Here is a 26854-nt window from a genome sequence, read left to right as displayed (position 1 = left end):
TCAAACTAAGCATGAAAGATAAATACATGTTCCCCTTAGCTACTGTGGAGAACTCGATCTCGTATCCCAGGCTAAAGCTCGGTTTATAGTTCATGTTAAACTGGCCTTGTGCGCTGTCACGGTGGCTGGTCGTCCACCTCATAATAGTCTATTAGGAAGGTGCTTTTGCAGAGGAAGTTCACCTGTACTGGCATTTATATGACCACTCTACAAAGACTCTTTTTACCACACCAACATAGACGTCAGGTATAAACGCCTCTTCGCTTGCTTTGCCTGTACGCGTTTTCTGTGGTGGAAACCCTGAGACAAAATTGTCCCAGTAATCTACTACCAGAGAAAAGACTCCATGGTGTAAAAGGCAAAAGCCTTCAGACGGGAGGGGTTTATTTAAATGCATTAATGCTACAGGTAATCAAAACACACACACACACGCACACGCACACACACACATATATTGTAGGTCCACTATTCTTAAATCACTTGGTTGCTCTGGTCATCAACAAAGCTTATGATGTTTGTCCTGGTCTTCAGATAGTTTTATATTTTTATAGAGAAAGACGGGAAAACAACTTACGTGTGACTCCTGCTGAATGGTGTGAAAACAGTGATTAACATTTATGAGGGGTGTGAAAGGATGTGTGCACAATCTGAAACCTTTTGCTACTTTAACAAAATAAATGATTTTTTATGTTAAAGTAGAGAAATGTTTCAGATTTGCTGTTAAAATACATCAATGTTTGTGGTTGTATTGAGAACATTGTATTTTATTAAGTTACTGTAAAAGTTGTTTTATACTCTGAGCTCAGAATACACCTCATAGTTTAATGACTATCGAAATGATAAACCTACACAATACTATACAGATTTAAAGGTTATTGCATTTGTTATGCAATTCAGAAATGCTGGGGTAGCAAAATTGAATTAAATGTCTCTCGATAAGTCAAACTGCAACTTTGGTGTGTGGGTATTTTTCAAAGTAACTGTTGCAAATGTTGACTAAAATACCCGGCGATACTTATACCAATGTGACATATGTGAAATGTACACAACATTTACAAGTGCACAGCTTGAACATTTCACCACCCACACCGCCACACTCTAAGGATCTGATCACTCACTTAACCTTGTTCATTGTAACACCCTCACAAGCCACGGTTGTCAACAAGTTGAGTGGGGACTCTGGAGGCTGACCTGTGCTCTCTGTGGCATCCAGACTGCCTGCTAGCTGCTCCAGGAGGCGGGCCCTGGCAGCATTTCTGCGATGTTTCTTCCCCTCGTAGTGCTGCTGGGCCATCAGAGGGTTGTTGAACCAGGCTCCGCATAGGCAGCAGTACTTCCCGGCCTCCCTGCCACCGTTTCCACTGAGCTCTGGCGTTGGCCAGGGTAAGGCGGGGGAAGCGTTGGGGTCTGTGGGCAGGGGGGTGGAAGGTGAGGAATCTGAAGGAGAAAAAGAAAAAAAAAAAAAAACGGCAAAAATTAGAGCCGAGGAGGGAGTGCTGCAGGATTAAAAAGAAAAGAAGGGGGAGTAAAGGTGGATATTAATGTTCATTCAAATGCAAATTGAGCCCTAATGCAAAAATGACACGAATTGAAAAAATTTATATTAAATTATTATACTGGTATGAAATTTAATGCATTCACATTCACTCATGAAACAAGATGACGTTGTTAATGCATGGTCCTGAGCACCCTCATTAAGTTTGCACTTGCTAGTGGCAGGTTGTACCCATCAAAGTAGACTTTGTTTGCCAGATCTGTGCCAAGTGTCACCCTAGAGCACTCTGGGGTCCAATCTTCAAGAGCTGCCTTTCTGCTCACATTTACCATCCTGCTAATCCTTTCCATTTCATCTTTTTTTCAACATCCCCTTGTCTTGTCTGTCCTCTGAGGGAATAAAAAGGGGAAATGGCAGACTTCCAGGTGACCTGCTACTCATGACACGACACTGGTTACCATGGTGATTGTCCATTAATAGCCAACAGGCACTGATATGGCCACAGGACGTAGTAGTGGCTCTCACAGAGAAGATAGCATGTCTGCGTGTGTGTGTGTGTGTGTGTGTGTGTGTGTGGGTGTTTGGGCGGCGGATTGAATGTGTAATCCCTTGAGAGAAAGTGTGTGTTTGTGTGCTAGAACGAAGATCCAGCACAGCCTGCTTTGCATGTGTTAAGGTACAATACGTATACGAAAGACATCAACCCAGGAGGGGAGCTAGGTCCACAGCCAGACTGAGAGGGAAAGCTTATGATGCCAGATGGTATCTCCAAATGTGCCAATTCACTATCCTGAATGAGTCAAAGACTTCAGAGTCAGACCGACTGTGCCGGTAAACCTGCACTGCCGCACGTTGGTACGTTTCATACCACAAAACAAAAGCCCACTCATGCATGGTTTTGAACCAGGATGAGTCACTGATTTAACTGCAACCACTAACAAATGAAGAGCATGCATGAATTTTTGACCACTGACCCCTTGAGGTCAGCTACAGAGAGGATCTGTTCTATGCGGTCCTGTGTTGACTGAACTCTAGCCCGGCGATCTGATTGGCTACTGACACCTTGATGTGTCTTCAGGCTCTGTTCACATAGTTACCGTATCTATGGCTGTGCCTCTGCTCATTGAACCCGCCACGCCCACTCACATTCGCTTTGCTCGTCTCTGCCATGCCACCCCATGTTCTCAGTTACTCAAACACAAACCTGTAACGATGTGGCTGTCGTGTCTCTTTTTTTAAAAATCTTTCTCTGATCCCGTGAAAGATGAGGGGGTCATCAAAGCTCTGGATGATGTTTGTCTGTTTTTGTGTGCCCATGCATGAGTGAAGTTCCTCAGCTCTGACAGCTTTGTGGAAAAAGTACTGAGCAGAAACAAAGAGAGAGAGAGATCCTCCAATGTAATTTCTCTTTCCCTGCCTTTGTTTTCCCACCATTTCCCCTTTTGACTGTGATCTCTGTACATTGGAGCAGAAGTAAGTGTTTTTCATGGAGTGGGGCACAGAGAGAGAGAGAGAGTTAGAGAGAGGGGGAGTGTGTGTGCGTGTGTGTGTGTAACATTAGCAGGAAGTGCTCAATTGATGTGCACAGAGGAACAGACACAGGTATTTCTTCTCTACCTCTCTAGGGTTTCTACAGCATCTATTGACTTTTCTTTTTCTTACTTCAGTGAATGTTGGAGTCCAGGTTTCTAAGTAAATGCATCAGTCATCCTGCTTTTGTGTGTTTCTGATGATCATGTAAGTGTATTCGTGTTGTGATGCCCATGTACGGCCTTGGCCTGTCGACTTGGCTGTGCGTCTTTTGCGCTGCACTCATCTCAGTGAGCTCACAAAGGCTAGCTTTGACTTTAATCTCTCCTGAAATCCTCTCCTTCTCTCCCAGGTCACTCTTCCTCTCTTCTTGTGCTACTTCCCCCTGTATCTTTTCCTCCAGGTCCCACTGTCATAAAAAGACAGAAATTCCACAGCAGCAGCAGCACAGAAGTGACAGTTTTCCAAAGTAGGCCAAAGTTTAGCAGGAGTCACTTTGGGGGTTGATTATAATGTTCCATTTTGAAGCAATGGTGTGTTTACAGCTCTGTGAATTTTCCCTTTCACTCCAATTTGTATCACATTATGTAAAACTTCCTTGGAGATAACTCGCCAGAACACGAATTTAAGAAATAGATACTCAAACACCCATGAACAAAGAGTAGGAAATAACTAGGAGACTGTTTTACTTGGCAGAGATTTTGTATTGCTAATTATACGGTCTTTTCAGTTTAGGCTTTTTTTTCCTCTTGACTCTCTAAATTTTAGACTTTAAGTAAATTTACGGCCAATCGGGGAACAGAAAGAGAAGTAATGAAAGTTCATGTTGATTTTCTGCACTGTTATAGAATTGTAGTCTGATTGTAGTTTTAGAAACGTTGGTCATGTTTCCAAATATACTGAGTTAACATTAATAGCCACCTTGTTCAGATTAACAGCCACTTCTCTCTTCTCAGTGGGAGATGGTTGTTTTTACAGCACAGGCAGTTTATGGTAAGTTTCTTAGCATCGAACTGGCGAATTACATTGGTAATGGGCAAGCGCTAGCAATTGGGTAAAATGTAAAACCTCAACAAAGTCCACATCTCCAGGAATCAATTGTTTCTCTAAAGCCAATAGCCCAAACCCTCTGCATGGAGCAAAGTGTAGTGCAAGGTGCTGGTTTTTACCAGGCTAGTGCTTATCACCACTTAAGCTTCTTTCGAATTTCAAAATATATTACTAGCATAGAGAGACTGAATGCCTGAAACTTAAATAATTGCTTAATACTCTATTTGTTGCAGTCTTGGCACTTTGCAATATTCATGTTGTGTCCAGTGATATTGCAATAATGATGCATTTATGATATATTTTGCAGCACTATAAGAAACGTTGAGGGAAAACAATAGCTAGTTTGTGTGGAAAAGTGCTCCAACATTTACTTTCAAAGGACAGAGTTTGTTGACTGCCAAGAGTGTGAATCTGTGTGTGGGTGCAATTCATGCTGCTAAACACATATTTGTCTCTGTGGGAACCAGCCTCCCCCATCATTTTAACCTAATGATATAAATTGAAGGCTTGTGCCCTAAACATCAAAAAACATTAGGTCAAAATATTTATGTACCCTTTTTGCTTTGTCAAAGTGTTGGAGCCTGCTGCAGTCAGGGAGTAAGACCTGCTTTGGGTACGCAGATAAAACAGACACAATCAGAAGAATAATTCTGCAATCTGCATTCAGACTTCTAGCTCAGCTCTTTGTCCATCACACAGGGAAGTCTAAATGACATGACAGTACAGATGTTTTCTTTAAATTAAGACTTCTGACTGTGTTAGCTGACAAGCTGAAACAGAATAAAACTTTTTTTTTTTTTTTTCCATGTGGAACACCCACCTGGAAGTGCCTTAAAAGTGGCAGCAAATAAAAATGTACTTTTAATTGGCAGCTTTTTTCATGCTAAACTACTTTGTGGTGGAATTGAACTTAGTTCAGAATTTTTGAGGTGGTGAACCATGAACACAAACTACAAGCATTTAAGTTTTAACCTGCAAATGGATCTCTTATTAAGGGTGAAGTTGCACAAAACTGCTTACTCCAGTCTGTTTCACTCTGTTTTTAGCAAACTGTCTCACAAATGCTCCAGAGATGCTTAGTTTTCCTGCTTCAGCAGTGCTTGCAGTTTGTTTGGAGTGATTACATTTTTGGGCTTATTCTTGACCTTGTGCCTTGAGCTTTCGAAATTTTGCCTTTGGGCTCTCCTCTGCTACTGTGTCTTTATTTTTAGGTCTAATGTTTTGGCTGAGAGGTGCCTACAATGTATCCATTCGTAATGGATACATTTTTATACCTACACACATAAAAAATGGGATATATAATTAAAAAGTATGTCATTTATTGAAAAATTGTCACATATTGAGTCCATTTCAAGTTTTACACCATGGAAAGGATACAGATCTGGGTTGTGGCCTCCAGCTTTCCGTTTCTTAATTCATATCCAGTCCTTGGAGGATTTACAAACATGTTTAGGTTCAATGCCGTGTTAAAGGCTCCAGTTCTGCTTCAGCTTTAAGTTTCTTTTATACAGGTGGTCTCCCAGTTTCATCATGTACCATTTGAGACTTGGTAGAACTCATGTTAGCAAGCTCACCATCGTAGCATCCAAGTCCTGCTGGAGCCAAGCATACCTGTGAAATGACACATCCACCTCAGTGCTTTCACACTTGGTATGAAAGCAACTCTCTGGGTTTGTTTCTGATGAGGGAATGACGTTATGACAACATTTAAAGTCTATTTTGCATAATGCCTCCCATTTAAATATGTTTCCTAGTTTTTTTCTGATCAGTTATTGCCTTTTGTCAATATATCTTAGAATTTTTATTTGTTTTTTATTAATTCATATTGAATTTTTCAGTAGTTCTAAAACCGAGTTGTCTACATTATTGCTAAAGTGATTTGCACAGATAACAACAAAGGTAAAATGCACCTGTGTTTGTAGGGCTGGTTATGGCTGCGGGCAGGTTTGGTGGTTCCCCAAGCACGAGGCGCACTCTCTTGGCGTGGGTCTTCCCTTGGTAGTGGGACTGGGCCACAATGGCGGAGGTGAAGAACATGTTGCACAAGGTACAGCACTTGTTTCTGTCTACTTCTGTTTCTGCACAGTCCTAGAAAGAACAGAAGTGGGAAAGATGGTTAAAGGGAAGGAAAACGGTAAATCTGGTGAAACATAGATTCATGATAAAATATAGGAACAAAGAGAAATAACCTCTTTCTCAGAACTCAGTAGGCTTTCTCTCTCTCACAATCACACACAGACACATGCCAACAAACACAAAGGCAAAAAGAGTGACGATCAAATATGCATCTGTCTCTCAGGGCTGAGATTGTGGTCTGGCCTCTCCACTGCTGCTGGTTCATTACTAATGATGAGCCAGCGTTACTCCCCGTGGGAGACGGCGCAAGCTAAAGGACCAACTGTCTGACTGACACAAATGTGCGAACACACACAAGTTTATATCTTCACCAGACAAAGACAGACAGACAAAAATATAGCTTTGCTGTCATTAAAAATGCCCAAACAAAGCGAGACTGAAAATGTTACCTTGAAAGAAAAAATGTAGGAATTAACAAGCAGATGAGAAATAACATGAAAAAAAAAAACCCAACAAAAAAAGTATCAGATTATTCAATACAATTATCATATATAGAATTATATATGATTCAGTATACGAAGCATATATATTGATTCATATATATGAATAAATGATTATATGGGAGTGGTTGGTTGTCAAAACCAAGCACTCCCACTTAGGCCTTCCTTGTCTGAAAAAAAATATTTGTCTGGGAACAGCACCGGGATAAAATGTGCGACCCATGTACGGATGTCTTAGCACTCTACAAGACTGTCACAGGTTCGAGTCCCGGCCAATAAAGGCCATTAGAGGCTAATAAATAAATAAATGTTTGATGATCAAAAATAATAGTTGTGACAAAATGAAAAACACAAAAGAAATCTGTGGGGGACATGTTTGTAAGCAAAACACATTACATGTTTAAGTCAGCTTCACATAAATAATTTCTTATCTAGTGTAGAGGATATTTTATTTAGACTGCTGCTCAAACTTTACCCAACTGCTGGGCTCCCTGAATATGTGAATATCATAAAATTTTGAAACACATTTGAAAGATTTTGTGTATAATACCCCAGTAAAAAAAAAAAAAATGAAACAAGCTGTCTTTTACAGTCTAAGACTATAAAAGTCTAAGAATTTAGACTTTCATATTCTAAATTCTTAGACTTTAAAAGAGGACTATACAAGACGTTTTGAGTGTCACACTCAAAACACTCACTGCTTTGAGTATGACCTTTCTTTTCTTTCTTTCTTTTTATCCATCCTTGTATTTTTGTGTTTGACTTTCGGGGTATTTTTTATTCTTTGCTTCATTTTTTGTTTATCTGTCTGCTGTCAAAGTGAAAAACAAAACAAGCAAAAAGATTTTCACAATTGCTGTTACAATAAGTGAATACAGTAACAGTGTAGTCCCTTGAACATCATATTTGAATGAGTGGGTGAAAGCTGTGTGTCTCTGAGGATGTGTGTGTGTGTATCTCTCATGTCATCCCTAGTTAGCGTCACGGACAGTGATGTGAGAGATAAGGACACCTTTACCTTCCAGGCTTTCTCTCTCTCTCTCTCTCCTTCTCCTTTACTCTCTTCTCTTTCTTTTGTTTTTGTTTTTTGTCTTGCCTGCCTTCCCTTTGCTCTTAGCATTTCCTCCCCTGCATCCTCTCTCCCCCTCTGGGTCCCAGTCTCAGTGACTCTGTGTGTTGTGGGATGAAATATTTATCTGTATTGGCAGGCCCTCGCCACCCCCTCCTCTCCCTGCCCTCTCCCGCCTCGCCTCTTCGCCTCCTCCATGCCCTGCCTGCTGTGAACGACGTGTAAATGCGTGCCATCAACTGTCCTACGCCTCTCCCCTGCATCAATAAAACAAACTGAATTTCTCTCACTGCTTTATATTCCTTTTTCTGTGACTTAAATGGCATATATATAATAATTTGCGCAACTTTTCCTTATGATATATCTTTTCTGGCTTGTAGGCCATAAAACAAATGTAGGTCATAACGTTCATTTACATAGAAATATGTAAAAAAAAAAGTGTGTCAAAGATCAAACAGAGCACAGAAAAGCTGAGAATGTAGCCAAAAGTTTGTTTCAAACAAAAATAATAAAAGCCAAATCTCCAGGTCAAATGTGAGATTACAAAGTGAATATTTATTTGGATAATCCTCCATGAGGATGGGGAAGTTAAGAAATGTTGATTGTGAACAGAATCTTGGAAATCTAGCAAACTAGCACCCTATTGTGTCCGTGTGTGTGTGTGTTTGTGCGCATGTAGAATCTTTAATTCCAATTTTGCTATATTTTAAAAAAGCTGCAGGCAAATTAGCCTGCAGCTAGAAAATCTTCATACAAAACAATGGTTGCTTTGATTCTGTCATGCAACATTTCTTCCTGCTGTGTCGCTGATTAAATAAGCTTGAATTGAATTCAACATCTAGAAAATGAAATATGCTTTGTGAGTTAATGTTGGTATAATACCAAGACTGCAGTTGGAGTAAAACTGTTACCAACTGAGAGACCATAGACCAAACAGTGTGTTTGACTGTTAACTTTCACAATGCTGAGCCACATTTCCTACATTGCTGATGTCTGAGACAAAAGTGCTCAGTCCATCCTTACTCTAAGCAACCGAGTGGACAAAACGAACAAAAAATAATCAGTTGTCAAATTCATGGAAAAGGTATTTTTCTGTCAAAGAAATCTGTGATTACCAAGAAAGATTCCCTGATACTACACTCTTCATTATCGTCACACATATTAAAGTGCTTGTCCAGTTTTAAAGGTGTGACTGAAAAGGCTTGTTCTGCGTCAGAACAGGGATTTTAAAATTACTCATATCCTACGACTGATTGATTTATTGATGTTACACATAAATGACAGATAAAGCTCAACAGCAGAAAATTATCTGCACTTTTTTGATGTTATGTCTCCTTAAAAAATAAAATCAGCTTTTCCATAGTTATATGGTATTCAATTCTGTGCCATTTCAGAGACACTGTAGTCCTCTGAAGGGCAAATGCTTTCTATCCTGTCTTGTTTTTAAACAGAGTTTTTCCTCTCATATCCCCATCCCTTCATCTCTCCTCCCCCAAAGTCTCTCATGTGTACTTTATGCAACATTTCCTTCTCTTTTTATCCTTCTGTTCCTTCCTTCCACCTAAACCCTCGCTTACATTGTTTACTTCAAACCTCTCTGAACCAAAATCTTAGCTGAGGGAAATCAACTGGAGCAGCCCGTCATCCTGTAGCTTTTTTTTTTTTTTTCTTATTATTTTTCTTATCTTTTTTTTCTTGGTTAGGGACAAAGATCTGAAGATGACACCGTGCAGAAACTTGCAGGGGTCTCACCTGTCAAGACTCAGAGAAGAGTAAAAGACTCAGCGACACAAATGGGAGCCAAGCCACAGTGAAGCATCTGATTGAAAAGACGAAATACGTCACACCGGGGATTTGGGGAAAGCAGGGGAAAAGTTTTTAAACAATTTCATGCATGTGTGGGTGACTGACAGATGAATAATTGCCATCTCATTATGGCTGCCACTCTGCACAACCCCTTTAAACAATAAACAAGATGTCTGACTCACTGTTTCCCTCTATCCTCTGTCTTTGCTGAAAGTCATCAACCTTTCCAAATTTCCCTGTTATTTTACTGTCGTTACCTGTCGCACGTCAAACATCTGTCGCGACTGATTTGCATGCAACCTAATTGTTGTGTGCTTGTGTCAACATGCATGTATGCCTTCTTATCAGCTGTCTGACAGTGTCACCTGTATTGCTGCGTATATATATATATATATGTGTTTTTTGTTTTTGTTAGGGTGACTTCTTGCAACTCATACAACTAACAATAGACTCCTAATTAGCAGTGTTTATCTTCTTCTCCTTCTGTTTTGTTTTTCTCAGCTCCTCCTTGATTTTCCCACCGTTCGGCGCCGAGTTGCTGTGGGAAGTCTTGCTAAATTTACATGTGAAGCAGTGCAGAGTTTGAGGAAGCGCTAAGAGCAAATTGAAAGGGATAACAGCGTTATAATGCAGGAAGAATAAAAGCTGAAGGGAAAATGTGGTATTTTTTCACCCCGTGCAAAGGTAGAAAACTGCACAGAGAAAATGGGAGGTTAAACAAACCATCCTGTGGATTTGTGAGCACCTTTACGACCTACTTTCTCTCCATCTTCTCCGTGACAAACACTTCCACTTTACACACAAACACAGAAAACCTCAAGGCATGGCATTTTACTCTGGCAGTTCATTGACTCTGAGGAAAACCTTTTCTGCCGTTCCCACCGGACAGCGGCGTGTCAATCAGAGCAAAAACAGAGAGAGAGAGAGAGAGAGACAGAGAGAGAGAAAACACACTTAGATGCAGCGGTGAGAAAATGTGTGTGAAAGTTCCCATGGGAGGGGAAAGATAAAATAGATGAAAGGAGAAAAGATTTTTTATTTTTTTTTTACCCAGACTGACTGAGTATTTCATCTCTGCTCATCTAATATCAGCTTCCCAGCACTGTCTGATACAATCAAGCACAAGGCACTTGCTGCAGCGCTCACGCTGCATTACAGTATGGCAGATGATTGGTGTGTGTGCTTGTCTGATGACCTGTTTATATGCATTCACTGTCCCATATGAGGTGCAGGCCAGGATGGGCTGAGTCATGTCTTATTCACCTTGGGAGACAGATGGAGACGCAGGTGTCTATATTTCTGCACTGCGTGTCAGTGTAAGTGCACAGCCAAAGTCTTTTGACAAATTATTATTTAATAAGTGTAATCTGGGCAATTTTACTTCTGTTAGAAACTATGTTAGAGTTTAATAGATCCAAAGGTAAGTATTAAACATTTGAGCAGTGCTGAACCCAAGTGGAATTAAATTCCAGTTTAAATGCATCTTAAGTTCCCAATTTCATTTTGTTAAAACTTTTCTTGAACTTTTTCAGAAATGCTCTCTTTACAGGCCTTGTATATGGAGAATACTGTATTCCAGTTTGCTTTATTCTCCATCTCCATCTGATGGAAAAGCTTTAGGTACTCGACTTTGTGGCAGCTTTCAGTTTTCTGTTTATAAACTGACTTTTAGGCTCCCTCAGTGCCATGATTCCTCCATGCATGTGGAAGTTAGATAAAAAGCAGGAGTTGACACTTTTTCCCATAAGGAAAACAGAAAAAAAACCCCGTCAAAGCCAAAAAGGAGACTCTCTAAAGAGCTACATGTTGAATTTGGCCTTTTTCTTCATGGGCCGAAATGACTTTTTTAATAAGGGGTTGGATGCTTCCAAGGATAATAAAAGATAGTGAAAGGTATGTGAAGTAAAACCCACTTTAAAAGCCTTTTCTGTATGTCACTTTAAAAGGACCTTGTATATCTATAGGTTCAGTGAAAAGCAAACCCTTATCCATGCAGGTGGCAACTCTGAAAAACACGAGAAGACTACGCGCTTGTCAGATGATAAGCATAAGTGTTTTCGTCTGAGTGCCTGTAAATAGATATGATAGTTCCTTTGAAGTGTTATTATAAATTCTGAACACTTCAAAATAATCCAGTATGAGTCATAGTTTTAAATATTAATTGTGTCAAATTTAGTGTCTAAACCTGTCTTTTAGTTATTACTATGATTACATGATAAATGGTTTTCATTTGTGTATTTCTTTTTTAGATCTGGCAACCTAGAGGGATGGAAAGTGGGTTCAAACCAGCAACACTGAGCCACTGCAGGACTGTAAGAAAAACCTTACAGCTAAAGTTATAGATTGTTGACATTGTTTTAAAACTTAGGTCTGTCTGATGTCTGAAGTAGAAGTAAAAAAAAGAGGAGTCCACTTACCACTTACTGCTAACTTTACACTAGATCCAGTTCTGACTAGTTGACTGAGACAACCTTTCCTTCTGGAAGCACAGACTACGGCAGAGCTAAAACAATATTCTCCCAATCAGATCACATGGAAGACTATTCACCTTTTCTAGGTTTTGTTGCCCTAAATTTTAATAGATTGATTGAAATTTCTCCCTACATAACTCAGACATGCACTTGGTGTCACTAAGTCAATTTCTCTAAGTGTTTTCCATTCGTATCAGCAACCTGAGTTGTAGTGATCCGGTTAGGGGACCTCCAGACATCCACAAGCCTGTGCCAGAAGAGACAGTGCACCTGATAGGCTCAGATCAACCCTTGGCAGACTGAACCTGCTGTAAAACCAGAGAACTCATTATCTCTCAAGCTAATAGAGATGAAGGTGCGGAAATGCATAAAAGACTTCACCTGTTTTCAGGGGATGTTACCCAGATCTCAATAAGTAAGGCTGCTTTTCCCCTTCTATTATGATTGCTTCTGGGCTTTGACTTTAAATGATCAGGAGTGGTTCCAAACCTCATTTTTCATTTTTCTTTAACAGTTTTTGCTCTTAGTTAATGAAAACCTCCGAGACACTGGCAAACTTGATTTTTTTAAAATCATTTTTAAATTATTTTTGTCATTTCTTGATATTTCATTTTTCATTCTACAGTGGATCTCCTTTTCACATTGAGATTCCTCACATTTCCACTTAATTGCTCTATTAATACAATAGTGAGTTAATGTGTGTGACAGTGCGAGTAAACAAGATCCGAATCAACATGTTGGACCTCAAAATATTTAAATATTTATCGATGCATAAAGGCCTGATATGTGCATCTTAGATTTTAGACCAAATATATTTTCATTGTGGTTAAAATGGGATTATCAGTAAATATAATCTTTTATGTGATAATGAATGTTTGGATGCACACAGAGGAAATAAATTATGTAAAACAATCACAGTCTACACAGCTATAAACAGTGGGAGAAAAACAAAGACATCAGAGAATCTCATCTTATCGGGCAAGTGGGATACATTAAAAACTAGGCCAATATATCACAAGGGAATGTTATTATCTCAACAAAGGCAATTGGTTTTTAGCAGTAACTCCATAGTACACTACTCTCTTTCTATTCTGGTGCAAAATTTGTCCTAATAATTTTGCTTTAAAGATAAAGACAACTCTATCTAGCATCTCCAACAATGGGAATATTAACAATTGCTTCAGCTCATTTAGTCAAAGTGATACATTTTCTGACAAGAAAAATAAAACGTCAGTGATCTCTCCACGTTGACTAGCCTTCTACTGTGGCTAAATTTATTGATTGTGGAATGCAGTTTATTATTATTATTATTATTATTATTATTATTATTATTATTATTCTTTCTTAAAAGCTGTTTCTCTAAAGCAGACACTGAAAATATTAATTTTGTGCATTTCAGTTCATGCCACATGGGTCACACCAAATAAACTGGCACACATTGTGGAGTTGCACATTTTCTTGGAGGACTCTCAATACATAATAATGACTGCACATTTAAACATAAGCACCAAAATACCTTCTATGCCTCATCTTTGATGCGCAACAATTTGCTACAAATGCAAATGCAACCTCAGCAATTGCCATAGTTTCAAAAGATGCAAATCATGCCATTTCCAGAGCAAATTCACACAGGAGAACAGGAATAATAGAACGACCTCTTTAGAAAAGGCCTGCCAGATGTAGAACTACTTGGCAGAATCTGCTTCTACTAAATCTTACAAGACACGTTCAGGAATATTTATAAGGAAGAGCAAACACTTTCCTACAGCAGTCACGGTCTACAACTGTAGCTGGTCAGTGTAGTTTTTAGTCATTTAGAAACAATTAAAGAAATGAATTCCTTCTATAAATTCCTTCTACTTTGATCTGAAAAGACATATTCATGTTAGTTTAGTAAAACAGGAAAAAAAGACAAATAAATACACACTAACATTAAGTATGAGCTTACTGGGTTATCTGGCCTCAGTCTTTTGGAAGGTGGTCCTCCATCTTCAGGGTGAAGCATGTAGAACAGACGTACCTTGTTAGCGTGTTTCTTACTCTGCAAGAAAGACAGAAAGTGAGAAATTTGAAGACAATCCACAACCACCACTCCATCTCACCATGTCTCTCCACGCTTTCAGTGTAGAGGGCATCTGCCAACAAAGGTTCAGAGTTGGAAAGCATTAATTCTCAAACTTTTGAATACTTACTTGCTTCACCCATGAGTTTTTATATATTTCATTTGGACATTTTGTGACACAGACCAGCACAAAGTAGCACATAACTAAATCTGAAGAAAAAGCATGCTGAAAACGGTGGTATGTTTATAAGGCAGGGATAGGTTATAAATCAGTAACGCTGTTCTATCCATCATCTGAAAATGAAAAGAATATGGCACAATTGCAAAGCCAGAGAAACTTGAACATTCACTTAAAATGTCAGTTTGGTATAGGAGGGTATTAATCTGAGAGGCATCCAAGAGGTCCATGGGAAAGCTGGGGAAGCTGGTGTGGAGAATTGTCGGTTCTCCATGCGAAGTTCTTGATGTATGAGGTTGAAGAAGAGTCAGTGAATTGAATTCATGAATTCCATTTATTAATACTAAAATACAGCTGGTCCATTTCTCATGCTACCTTTAGGAGCTGGCAGGACAAATGGCATCAAGCAACAATTAGTAATTTCCTTTGTTAGCCTCTGTCTTAGCTGCGCCCTAAAAAGGGCATTTCCTAGTGTCTCATTTCCTTTAGCTTTAGTTTTGCAACTTGCTAAAAGAGATAGAAGAAAACACAGAATTATTTATTCTCAACACTGGAGAGACCCATAGCTCATGAATCTGTTGAGAACAGCAAACTGGTCTGGTGAGAGGAGACTAAAATTAAACATTTTGTATAACAGGCAAGTGGATATGGTGGAAAATGATGCACATCTTCCTGAAAAGGCCACAGTGACAACTAGTGGTAGCATCATGCTGCAGGAATGCTAAACAGACAGCCAGAACTCTGCGTCCTCTAAGACGCATGTTTTAGTTCTCTCAATCTTTCTGCTACATCCAGCAGTTCACTTAAGGTGCTTCCGCACTGCACAGAACGGTACGGTACGGAACGGTTCCAGCCCTGTTGTGTTCGCATTACAATGAGGCGCCATCGAAGCGGTGCCGGACGTCATTATCTTTAAAACTAAATGTGGTTTGAGTTGGTTGGTTTCTAACTGCCAATTTAATAAAGAAGAAGAAAAATTTACCTCATTGTAGTGCAATGTAGGTCATCGCACTACATTGAGACGAATCCATTGTTAATTAAAACTAATAATAAAAATATTGCAAAGAGCACTCTGCAAAATATAGTAGTGAGAGCCAGCTGTCAACGGAAAATCAACGTCTGACTAACAACCAGCGGCCAATCAGCTGCTGGTTCTAAGCAGAACCGCTTGGCCGGTACGATTGGAACCGCAGCTCTTGTGGTTCCATGGGGCCGGGTGGAACCGGTCGCAAGTTGTAATGCGAACACACTCGGAACCGTTCCGTTCTGTACCGCTCCGTGCAGTGCGAAAGCGCCTTTACATACTGGTTAAACCGTGCCTTTTCAATTTAAATCAGCCAATCAAACTCCAGCTCTTGTCACTGTTCTTTCTGTAAAAGAGCTGGGTTTCCAAGATGGCTCCCACAGAAGACACACCCACAAGGTAACAAACATTTCAACCACACATACAAAAGGTTAATTTACACACTGTAAAACTAAAATTAGAGAAAAACCTGTTGCTTCTAAGCAGCTATGTAAAGCTTTTTGAGATATAATCCCCATACAACAAGCTGTATTTGCAGAGAAATGTGGTTTTACAAAGTATCAACTGAGAGGACTTGAGTGCAAATGTAGTTGGGCCACTTGACAGAGTTTTATTTTTTTTTAATATTGTTTAATAGTGTAAGCCATGTATTATTTTGATAGCAAATGTAGATAATTGATGGATAGGTGTGTTATTTTGATGCCAGTTATGCACTATTTTGTATTGGTCTATAAAATCCTAGAAAAAATATGTTAAAGTATGTGGTTGTAATGTGACGACATGTGAAGAAGTTCAAGAGGAATGGTATTTTCATAGCACATTGTGATAAATGGCCTGGGTTGCTCACAGCTTCCGGAAGAGATAATTAAGATATTAAGAATGAGATTATGGAGTTAGACATTTCTTCACTTGCAAATTCACACTTTATATTGCTGAGAGAAGTGAGAAAAGAGTTTGGGTCCAACAAGTGATAATTAGGGCAAAAACAGTGATGTCATGGTTACCTACAAATATGAAACCCAACAAAAAGGAAACAATGACAATTCAACAAATGTATTAGGTATGTTAATGTGACATCTACTGAACTAGTTGAGTACAAAGTGTCTTTTTATTTGTTCCCCACATATTTAGAGCGTTCTCTCCTATTGCAATCGCTTCCTGTGTCATACGGGTTTAAAATACAAAGACTATAAGCAATAATGAGTGCAGAAATGTTTATATGAAAAGACAGTGAGCTGTCCTTGTAGCTGCTAGCTGTCACTTTAATAACGAGCAATGGAAATAACCGGACAAACGACAGGGCAGAGATGTGTAAATGTGAACGTGATCAGACATCTCTGGCAAAGTCGGGCCTTCATTTCCAATCTCCATATAAAACCTAGGATTGTCTCTAATCCCTATAGACTGCTGCTGCTTCAGAGCTGCAAAGAGAAACAGGACAAAATGCTGAGATACAAATAAAGATTTCAAGCATCTAAATCAAACATGTATAGCAGTTGGAAGCTGATGGGACATATTCTACAGAGGGTAATGTTCTAGTGGAGCAAGACGATTATCAGGCTGAAAAGCATACAAAGAAGGCAATTGGGAAACTGTGACAAGACTTGCACTTGCACTTGTAGCCCATCAGCTTATATTGGATCCTTTCCCCCCCAGCAGAAGGATTCCTCCTCAGCCTCACTTGTCACATGGCTGTTAATGCATTTTGTCAGTGGGTATATGCGCGTTTTCGAGTGTCTGAGAGTATGCGGTGTGTTTATAGGTAAATAAATGGCTGTGTGTTTGATGGCTCGGGGATCTAGACCGTAAAAGCTGGACCTTGAGTTGGTAGGCTACCCTGCAATGACCCTCAGTGCTCACACTGCTCTAATGGACTATGCATGTTTCTTCTCTCTCCTTTTCCTGTGTTGTGTCAAATCAAGTCGATGCAGACAGAGGAGAGGACTGCTAAAAGGAAAAAAAAGGCGTTTTGTTGTGGTGAGTTTTGTATACATGCAGCATTCAGCACAGATAAAGATCATAGTCAAGACTTGATCATCAGAAACATGTCTTCATATGTGTTTCAGGTGATCAAAAACACATATGTGAAGACATAATAGTGCCATTTTGACACTTTGCAAGTTTCAACATTTTTCTCTTTCATTTCGAAAAGTTCTTCCTGTCACAAGACCCCTGTTTATGTAGGCCTAATGGTTGTTTGTGTGAAAGAAAACTGGTTATTTTGTACATTAAAGGAAACAGACTTTTTATTTGATCTTTCTTTGAAATTTAAGATTTGTTGACTGAAATGAGTTGAATAAAGTCTTCATAAGTCAAGGTTTTAAAGTTACAAACAGGGGATTTTGTTAGTTTTTGCTGTTTCTCTTTCAAATAATGTTTGCTTTGCCTATTTGGGACATAAAACAGAAAACAGATACAAAAACAAAATGTAAACTCACATGTGCACGATGTGTGCGTTGTGCACAAGTCCCTCCTGCAGCACTCCAACCAATTAAAATGCAAGCAATTGTTAGATTTTATTTATTTACAGGAGACAGAAAAAAAAAAAATGTGACGGGGGGTGAGTAATTCTTTCACAATACTGCAATGTGCCAAAATCACCTGTCTTCAAGCGATTTCTTGCCTTGTCTTTTTGATCCACTGACCTCTGCAGAGATCTTTTGTAAAGGCTGACTCCGACAACATGGTGTGACTCATCTTGTCTGCTATATCTAAAGGCTGCGTTTTTTTTTTTTTTGTCAGACTTGAAAAATCAAGGTCAGAAATAGATTGTCATCAAATGAAAATAAAGCAAACACACCTGTGAGTAGACAGACACACACACACACACACGCAGGCACGCATGCACGCACACACCCACACACACACACACACGTGGTCATTGTCCTTGCTGAAGTCTCTCAAAAAAGCCCCTCGTTCTCATTAGTCCGCTTGTTAATTCTAATCCCGCCATATATAATCAACATTGACCTCAGTGCTTCGCACAGAATCAAGAACACGCCGAAAAACAAACAGATGCACTTTGCATATAGTTTCACGTTACCTAATTTAAAGACTGATTATTTAATGGCCTTTCATTATAACACTAATAGAAGGTCTGCTGAAAAGTAGACCACATCAAGACAGAATGAGCATGTTCGGGTGCAAGTAACTGCGATGCTCATGTAATCCGATGTATAATGGATGAGCAAAGTGTTGAATGGCACAAGTTCAAATTGGTACAAATAAAGCAGATGCATTGCAGGAACCAGAAGTAAAAGCAGTAGTAGTAATCATAGAAGCAGTTTTTGCTTTTAGACCATCCTACTTTTAATTTCTCTGAAAAATAACTCTGAAACTGAAGAGACAAGCTCACCTCATAGTGAGCGGTGCGCTGGGACTCGGAGATGAGCTGAGCGTTGCAGATGTTGCAATAGCTCTCTGTGAATAAACCTCCATCCACGACGCCCGCAGACTTCATCTTCATCTGAACCTGCATAAACACACACACACATGGCCAACCACAACGAAAATGAATATACAATATTAAAATGCACGACTGAATCAAGTGTGAGGCAACATTGCAGTGTGTGTGGAAGCTGTTTAAGCATGAATATTTCTCAACTTAAAAACAGTTTTTCCTCAAAGTGACTAATTAATCACAAAAGTTTAGCCCCAAATGTGTTGATCCTCTCCATCAGATTATCTTCTAGTGGGTTATTTTGGCTGCAGCTTTAAAAACAATAGCCAGAGGCTCAGGCTTTGCATTTAGCATTTTGTTGAGCAATAAATTATATTTTTATTTTGTTTTGTGTCAAACTTCTGTCAATAAACTCAGAACATGGAAAAACTGAAAAAAAAACTGCAATCATTTCAGCATAAAACAATTTTAAAGTAAAAATTCAAGTAAAAAAAAGTAATTCATTTAAAAATATATTTTTTGATATTTTAGTGATATTTAAAAGTGTTAAATAGTTTGAATTGTTATTTTTATCTTATTTTTTGCAACGTATGCAACAGGTCACATTTACAAGAGAGACCCATATGTAACATAGGTTACATGTTACCTATAGTAAATGAAACAGTTAGTTTCTTGTAAATGAAACTATTAGTTTCAAAAGACTTTTCCTGTAAAAATAGATGAGTTTTGCTCTGAGCAATAATAATAAGGAGAGCAAGTTTAATTTTATAGTCTGGTTTGAATCTCAGTCACATACTGAACTACTGAGGGTTAATTTTATAGTAATTTACATTATCATGATTTGTGTTGTACTTGCATGATGTTTAAGTTCTCTGTACTTAATTACCTTATTTACCTTCTAAAGGATTGTAGCAATGTAACTCAATGAAATAAACTTGAATGTTTTGACTAACTCATTTCCATCTGATGAGAAGACTGCATAAAATGAAGTAAATATAACTTCAGACATAACTTGTTTGTTTACACATATCCATACAAATGCTTTATGGTGCAACGGTTTGCTCTGTTGCCTCATTTATATGTCTCGAGTTTGAAATTTGTTCTTGTACATATTGGTTTTCTCCGGTCCTCTAGTCTTGCAAATACTGATATAAAAGCCTTTCTGGCACATTACTAAGATTTCTTTGTTTTATTTTTCCAAAAAGAAAAAAAAAAAGGGGTGAAAATGTAACCTTTTGTTTTAGTAAACACATTGATATTGGTTTCATTTATATATTCATGACACTGAATGCCAGACTAATGGAAGTGTAGTGTTTGCATCAGGGCTGTTTACTGATGATGTACTGCAGACAAACATCAGAAACTGAGCACACATTTTTCATTCCTGTATAAATATCAAACCTTAGTAATTGTTGTGAAAAGGGATGCTCTCCTGCAGCTATCTGTATTACTGCAGCTCTGCAGAAGCCTCAGACTGAAGACAATCTGTTGTTTTATAGCAGCCTAATATGGAGGATGCTTATCGTTGTCCATAATGTTCTTTATTTGATGAAGAAATCTTTGCACAGTCATTGCCAGAGGGTCCAGAGCATCTGGCTTATTTGCCCATTTTTGCCCGTCATGATCAATGGAAGAGATGGTTTAATCTTCCTCCCCCTGCCCCTTATTTCAGGTCCTGCTCCAGGTCCATGGCACCTCTTTAATGTTAATCAGCTAACACAAGTTGTAAAACACTTTGTTGATATTGTTATTATTTCAAGTGTAAAGAGATTGTTTGGACTATAAATTAGACAAAATATTCTTGGTAAAATTTTGTTAGTGTAGCGGCTAAAATCCTATATTTTAGGCTACTGGTGGTTGTTGTTGAAAGGCGTTGGTTTTACGTGCGCTCAATTAAGATTCAGCATGCCGATCTTCCGTTTGATATAAAGTTAAGTCATTTATTTCCAGTACAATGTCCATTGTCTTACTGTTTTCCTTAAGATCCACATAAATTCGACATACATCCAAAAACCAAGCACAGTAGAAAACTGTTTGCCTCTACCTATTAACAACACCTGAACAGAATCATGATTGACCTTAAATAACCCATCCCCCATCAGACACTCAGAACTCAAAATAAATACGCCCCCTGGTGGCGATAAACACCAAAAAGGATAAATGGCTCCTACAGTTAGCATTGGCCAACTCTTACACTACTTCGTCATACATAGTTCCTAACCCCTTTAATTGACTGAAACTACATTTACTGGCTAGAAAGTATAAGAAATGTGAACTAGCCTACCAAATGACTCAAAGAGAAGAGCTAAGGCTTCATTTGTGGCCAGCAGAGCCCTGTTTCTCATGCGGTGTGCCATCCCTGCATGTAGCGGCAAAAATGCCGCTACAAAAAGATGAATTAGGCACACGGTGATTTTGGACTCTAATAAGAGTTCTGATTATCCAAGGATAATGGTAATAAGGCAGGATGATGCATCAATGATAGGAGAGTAAAATTAGGCAGATATCTCAATTTGGCCAAAAAATTACTTAGGCAATTATGCCGACAGTATGTTAGCCATAGTTTGAGCATTTTCTGGATTTATTAAAAAGGTCAACTAAACAAAAGATCAGTTATCATTTAACTCTTACGAGCTACAATCTCTAATGTAAACTGAACTAAGATCAGCAAAATTCTTTAGAGAAAAGTTTCTAAAATGTCCTAAAGGCTCAACTGTGAGGGAAACACTTAACAAATAAAACGATGAAGACCCGAGCTAGCCGCTGGGAAACATTACTGTGGGATCTTAATAAGTGGGCAGCTGTGTTTTTCTTTAGTTTTTATCTAAGGAAGGGTTTAGTGGTGCACTCTGGGGTCTTGTGTTCAATTTTCCATTTTCTTCATTATGTGTCCCCTTGAGGCTCTGACTGGACTGGGGTGAGTAATGAGTCTTTAGGGAATGATTCAGAAACATCAGCTATCAAACAGCATGGGGTTCATTCGACAGGGAAGCCACAGCAGAGGCTTTACAAGGGTAAAGTGTTTAGAAGCTCAAAATACACAGAAGCTGAGTTTTCAGAAGGTCAGTTTTCACTGCGATATATTCTTCTGAATAACAGTGTGTGACAAATGTCAAATTTTGTGATGAGCTCAGATTTGTGACTTTAAGTCTTCTTCTGCATCACAGGTCTGGTGTGTAATTTATGTAAACTGATGTATTTGCTTGTTCATGCGCGCACACTCACTGCTTAAAATCGCATTTGTTATCATCCATCTGCTCTTTTCTGTTTAGTCCACCTTAGACCTTTCAATTACCACCAGACACGGTGTCTGTTCATTATTTTTCATTATCCGTTTAAACTTCACAGTGCCATGTTTATACAACAGAATAAAATAAGGGGATGCATTTGATCTAGCGCAGGACAACATCACCTCCGCATGTTGCTCCGCAGATGTACATGCCTTTGAGGTACATTTTTCATATCTGAGAAGGCATAGATGAGGAGCTGAAAACATGTTTCATCCTCAGAAAATGTCACATCATTACCTCCACGTTGAAGTGCCCTATGAGGCATTAAAGAAGAGATTATATTCAGAACTGACACACTAAGCTTGCCTCAGAATATGCCACGCGCCTAAATGTTGCAGCGATAAAAAGACCTTGCAATGCCCGCGGACGTCAGCCAGACTGAGGCGACTCTATCTTTTAATCTTCAGGCTAATTAAAAGTGAGTGTGATGCAAGACATATCTATATCTTTTATAATATCTCTATTACCTTTGATTATTGGACACAAGATGGGAGATGTAGACTAATTAATAGAGCCAATCTGTTGGGGAGATTAATGGAATGCCAGGCCCACTGAAGCGAAAAGATAGAAAGAGAGTGGGGAACATAATGAAGAAGATAAAAGGAAAGAGGGTGTAGAGGAATGGGGGAGGGAAAACCCAGTGCATGTGTGCGTTACATGGATTTATTTTAACCCAACTTAAACTATGTGTAGCAATAATTTTAGAACAATAAATAATTAAAGTTGGATCAACAGGAGGAGGTCAGTTTAGTTTAGTTCATTTCACTCTGGAGGTTTTTGGTAGCAATGTAATCGTTCCCGAAGAAGTCTCTTTCAAAAATAGCCATTTTACATCAGCGTGTGCAAAATATGTTGGTTGGTTGTAATTTAAAGAGAAGGTCCATATACATTCTGAGTAATAAAAAAGGTTGTCTTAGAGTTGGTCTCAGCAGTTTCTGTTAAAGGTGGAAATAAAAAATGTAATAAATCCAGAAATCCTTACACCAGGAAATATACTTTAAAGAAAAAAATCAATGCAAGTCTATCATCTTGCTCTGGTCCAAGAACAAGTCATGGTACCTTCTATTTTGTAGTTTGAGGAACAAATAACTCCTGACTCAAGCAGAAAAATAAATCAAATTCACGGGGTTCTTATCTATGCTCATAAAAGACTTTTGGTGCAACCCTATATGATTGCATTTATTGTCATCAGGGGTGTTGCAGTATCTCGAGGAGCCAGATCTTACAAAATTGGATGATGGTGTTTATTGTCATAGCAAAGACTAACTCCAGTGGCTGTCAGCATGTGACTTTCTCTGGTGAAATCTAAGCCAGTGGTTCTGAAACCTGGCACTTGATGGCATGTTGAGAAGGTAATTCACTCATTTGAATCTGGTGTGCTGGAGCCACTGGAGTGGATTCTGAGAAACAGGACTGAGAACCACTGCTCTAAGCAATTATCATGAGCCCTGGATGTAGAGGTGAATTATTAAAGCTTCACGCTGTACTTGAGACTATTACTTAGGAAGGAGTTCTCGAGATGTTGACCTGTTGTTAACAACCTCTGAACAATCTGTGTTAGGACATTTCAGTTGATTATGTGGCGTAAAGAACACGTGTAGAGTTCGGAAAGAATAAGCACCGCTACATGTGAGCTACTCAAACCTGGACTACAATATTTGAAACCCATGATTTATTCAAGTTCAAGCTAGTCTGTTTTCATTTCAAATAATACAGAAACTGAATGTTGGCTTCACACTGGCTTTCCTGCTTTCACACCCCACAGCTAAGTGGTCATGCTGCAGATGCCCATTGTGTTCCAGTCTACAAAGGTCAGCTTAATTTCTGATGTTAGAACAACTGTTTGATTTGCCAATAGATTGTAAACCAATCCTTCATTTGGGAAAAGGAGCGATTTTGTGCCACTATAGACATGCTGGAAATCCTGTAAAATGAGAAGTTTTAGACTTTACAGACACTGTTGTGTGATTTTTCCATCTGCAGAGATCTTTCATGAAACAGTCTCTGACTGAAATGCAGTTAATTTGGGATTAGCACTCTGGTTTTGGTACCAGAGTTTATAATCTGGCAATCAGCTTGGGGCTGAAATCTGTCCTTGGACCAGACTATCTAATCTTGGATTACCCTTTGAAAATATCTGGTCATGGACCAGCCCCTTATTTTTACTACTGCCGTAATGTCATCAGTAAGGGAGGTTAACGATCGGTCTATGAAGATGTAGTAAATATTCAGGATGCTAATTAGCTGTTTTTACTGAGGTAATTATATGCAAGACAGATGCATTGAATTTGAGGTTACTGGATTCTCCTTACCCAAGCATCCAGTAAGGATGCTCAGGCTTTTCCTATTCCAACATCAGGAAACCTGTTACCTTTTCCAGCTCGGTTTTGACATTATTGGTCCAAATTATTGGACTTTATTAGTCTACTTTTTAAAAATGTATGTACGTTTGGTAACCTTAAAGAAGAATGATTAAAACTCTCATTCTAAGACATTACTTAATTTCTCAGGATGAATATATTTCTACAACCCAAAGAAACACAGATGACATTGGTGTAACATCAATAATTGAATCTTGAATAATTCTTCTCAGCTTTTCAAAAATCTAGACTTGAATTATCTTTATTATTCACAAAATAAATGTGCACATTAAAATATTAACATTTCTGCTACAGTAGAAGTCATTTCTTCTCTGCCTGTACTTGTACAGCGCTTTATATAGTACACAGGATCCCCAAAGCGCCACACACTACAAAGCCTAGCATATGAAGAAAAAAAAAAAAATTGAAATAGCAACGTTTTGGACGTATACTGACGAGTAACACTGAATTAGCAGGGGGAAAACCAGTTGCCTTTGTTAAACTTACATTGTTAGTGTTTTTTTTTTTTTTTTTCCTGAAAATCTAGCCTACTGGACACACTGTAAATGATTTATGTGTAAGAAGGAAAACATAGTTTGAAACTCATTATAAACAACATTGAAGGGTGATGTGAGAGTGAGCATCATTATCATGCAGCCAAAAACAACCCAAAATCATACTCTGCTATATAAGTATTTTTTGTAATAGTTATGTCTAATAACAAAACCAAACCTATGAGAACATACAATTTTGGTTATGGCATGAATGTGGAAGTTAACAGTATTGTTTAAAACAACGAGCTCTCTGCTTTTGTTTTCTGTTTATAGTGCAAATGGGCTTAGATGAGAGTTTCTGAATCTGGAAGTGTATTTTAGGCAGCCTGAAGTGCTTGCCTGAGGCCATCAGCTCCTAAAGGTGGTGCAGTTGAAGTGAAAATGAAGTAGCTTTTCTCTTCGGGGAAGGTTGTTGCTTTCCTCCTGCTCTTCTGAAACAATTTGCAACATAGAAAGATGTGTGTACTTAGGGCTTTCAACTCTAATGCAGTCAGAGGCTAGACTCAGGCACTCCAAGAAAGAGTTTTCAGTCACTCTCATGCTGCACATTTTCTCAATACAGTAAAAAAATAAACATATCTAAACTGGTAATTTAGTGCTGGGGACGAACAAAACTTACTCACCACCAGAGGTCTACAACCTGTACAATCCAACAAGCCAAAAAGCAAAGTCCAATGTGATGACCCCTCCAGTCCACTAGTTGTTCTATCTTGGTCTTTCTTTTTATTTAGTTTTTTTTTTTTTTGTTTGTTGCAGGGAGAAAAGTGGAAGGCTTGTCAGCCTGATTGAGCCACACCTGAACTGCCATTAACATGCTTCCTTCTAAACTAAAAGCAAGCCAGTTATTTCTGGCTTGCTTTTAGTTTCATTGCTACCCTGGTTGGAGCAGCTGGTGCTGCTTGTTGTTCACACATCCCTGCATGTGGTCTTTATGACCGCCACAAAAATAAATATTTTTGTAAAAGTAGACTATTTTTGCATTTAGAAACTATCATGATTTTTGTTTTCTCACATGTGTAACGCCACATTTCCACACAATAGGATATATAAGGAAGTATAAGTGAACAGCAAATTATATGTAAAAGGTTATAATTTGTTACTAGATTTCTAAACGTATGCATAATTTCTATTTTTGCAATATTTTGAAAATATATTCAGTGTTGTTTCCATGCTAATTTATAATCAACAACAATCCTTAAAAATGTATTTTCCGTTATTCGCTCAATTTCAGCATCACATATATTTTAATGTCATATCTCCATTAACTTCTTTTCAATTTACAAACACCATGATTTTTTTTAATATTAATAATCTGTTGATTTCAAAGCAAGTTTTAAGATTTTATCATTTCAATTCAACTTTTCAATTTTTCCCACAACAGTACACCTTAATATCATCTGTAAAAAATAATACATTTGAATAAATTAGTGACATTGCAAATACACTGCTCAAAAAAATAAAGGGAACACTCAAATAACACATCCTAGATCTGAATGAATGAAATATTCTCATTGAATACTTTGTTCTGTACAAAGTTGAATGTGCTGACAACAAAATCACACAAAAATCATCAATGGAAATCAAATTTATTAACCAATGGAGGCCTGGATTTGGAGCCACACACAAAATTAAAGTGAAATGTTCCCTTTATTTTTTTTGAGCAGTATATATTCAGTATAAAGTAGAAACAATTTTGAACCAATCGGACCACTGGAGTATCCCACAAGTAACCCTTCTGAATTGTGACACCTTCTTGTTTATTTCCGCCCTTAGGTGGAGATAGAATATGACACCCTTCTCATCCCGTATATCTCCTGTTTTCCCAATAATATGCTGTAATCTATAGTGCACTAAAAGTAAGAAGACAAGTTGTGGGCATCTGGTGGCTTGATGATGAAAGACAGGACATCAAACCGATGGTCAGAGCACAACATGTTTCTGAGAAAGACTGAAACAAGATGCAAGGGATATAATTATAAACACATTTTC

At 38.4% G+C, this 26854-nt stretch overlaps 1 protein-coding gene across 1 annotated transcript in view; it reads right to left on the bottom strand.

Moving 5' to 3' along the window:
• Window positions 1-18743, bottom strand: part of LOC106955180 (zinc finger matrin-type protein 4) — a 47066-nt gene extending 28323 nt beyond the window's left edge. Inside the window, exons 1-4 of the mRNA XM_015045195.1 lie at window positions 18617-18743; window positions 13946-14038; window positions 5986-6163; window positions 1192-1437 (exon numbers count right to left, since the gene is read on the bottom strand). Of these exons, the coding sequence (XP_014900681.1) occupies window positions 1192-1437; window positions 5986-6163; window positions 13946-14038; window positions 18617-18739 (640 nt within the window). The 5' untranslated portion in view covers window positions 18740-18743. The remainder of the gene's footprint in view (window positions 1-1191; window positions 1438-5985; window positions 6164-13945; window positions 14039-18616) is intronic.
• Between the last annotated feature and the right edge of the window lie 8111 nt (window positions 18744-26854).

This window comes from Poecilia latipinna, unplaced genomic scaffold (assembly GCF_001443285.1).
Source record: "Poecilia latipinna isolate Pla-1442-1.1 unplaced genomic scaffold, P_latipinna-1.0 Scaffold713, whole genome shotgun sequence".
Lineage (NCBI taxonomy): Eukaryota > Metazoa > Chordata > Actinopteri > Cyprinodontiformes > Poeciliidae > Poecilia > Poecilia latipinna.
The sequence above is the reverse complement of the archived record's forward strand: the minus strand, read 5'-3'. Positions and strand labels throughout refer to the sequence as shown.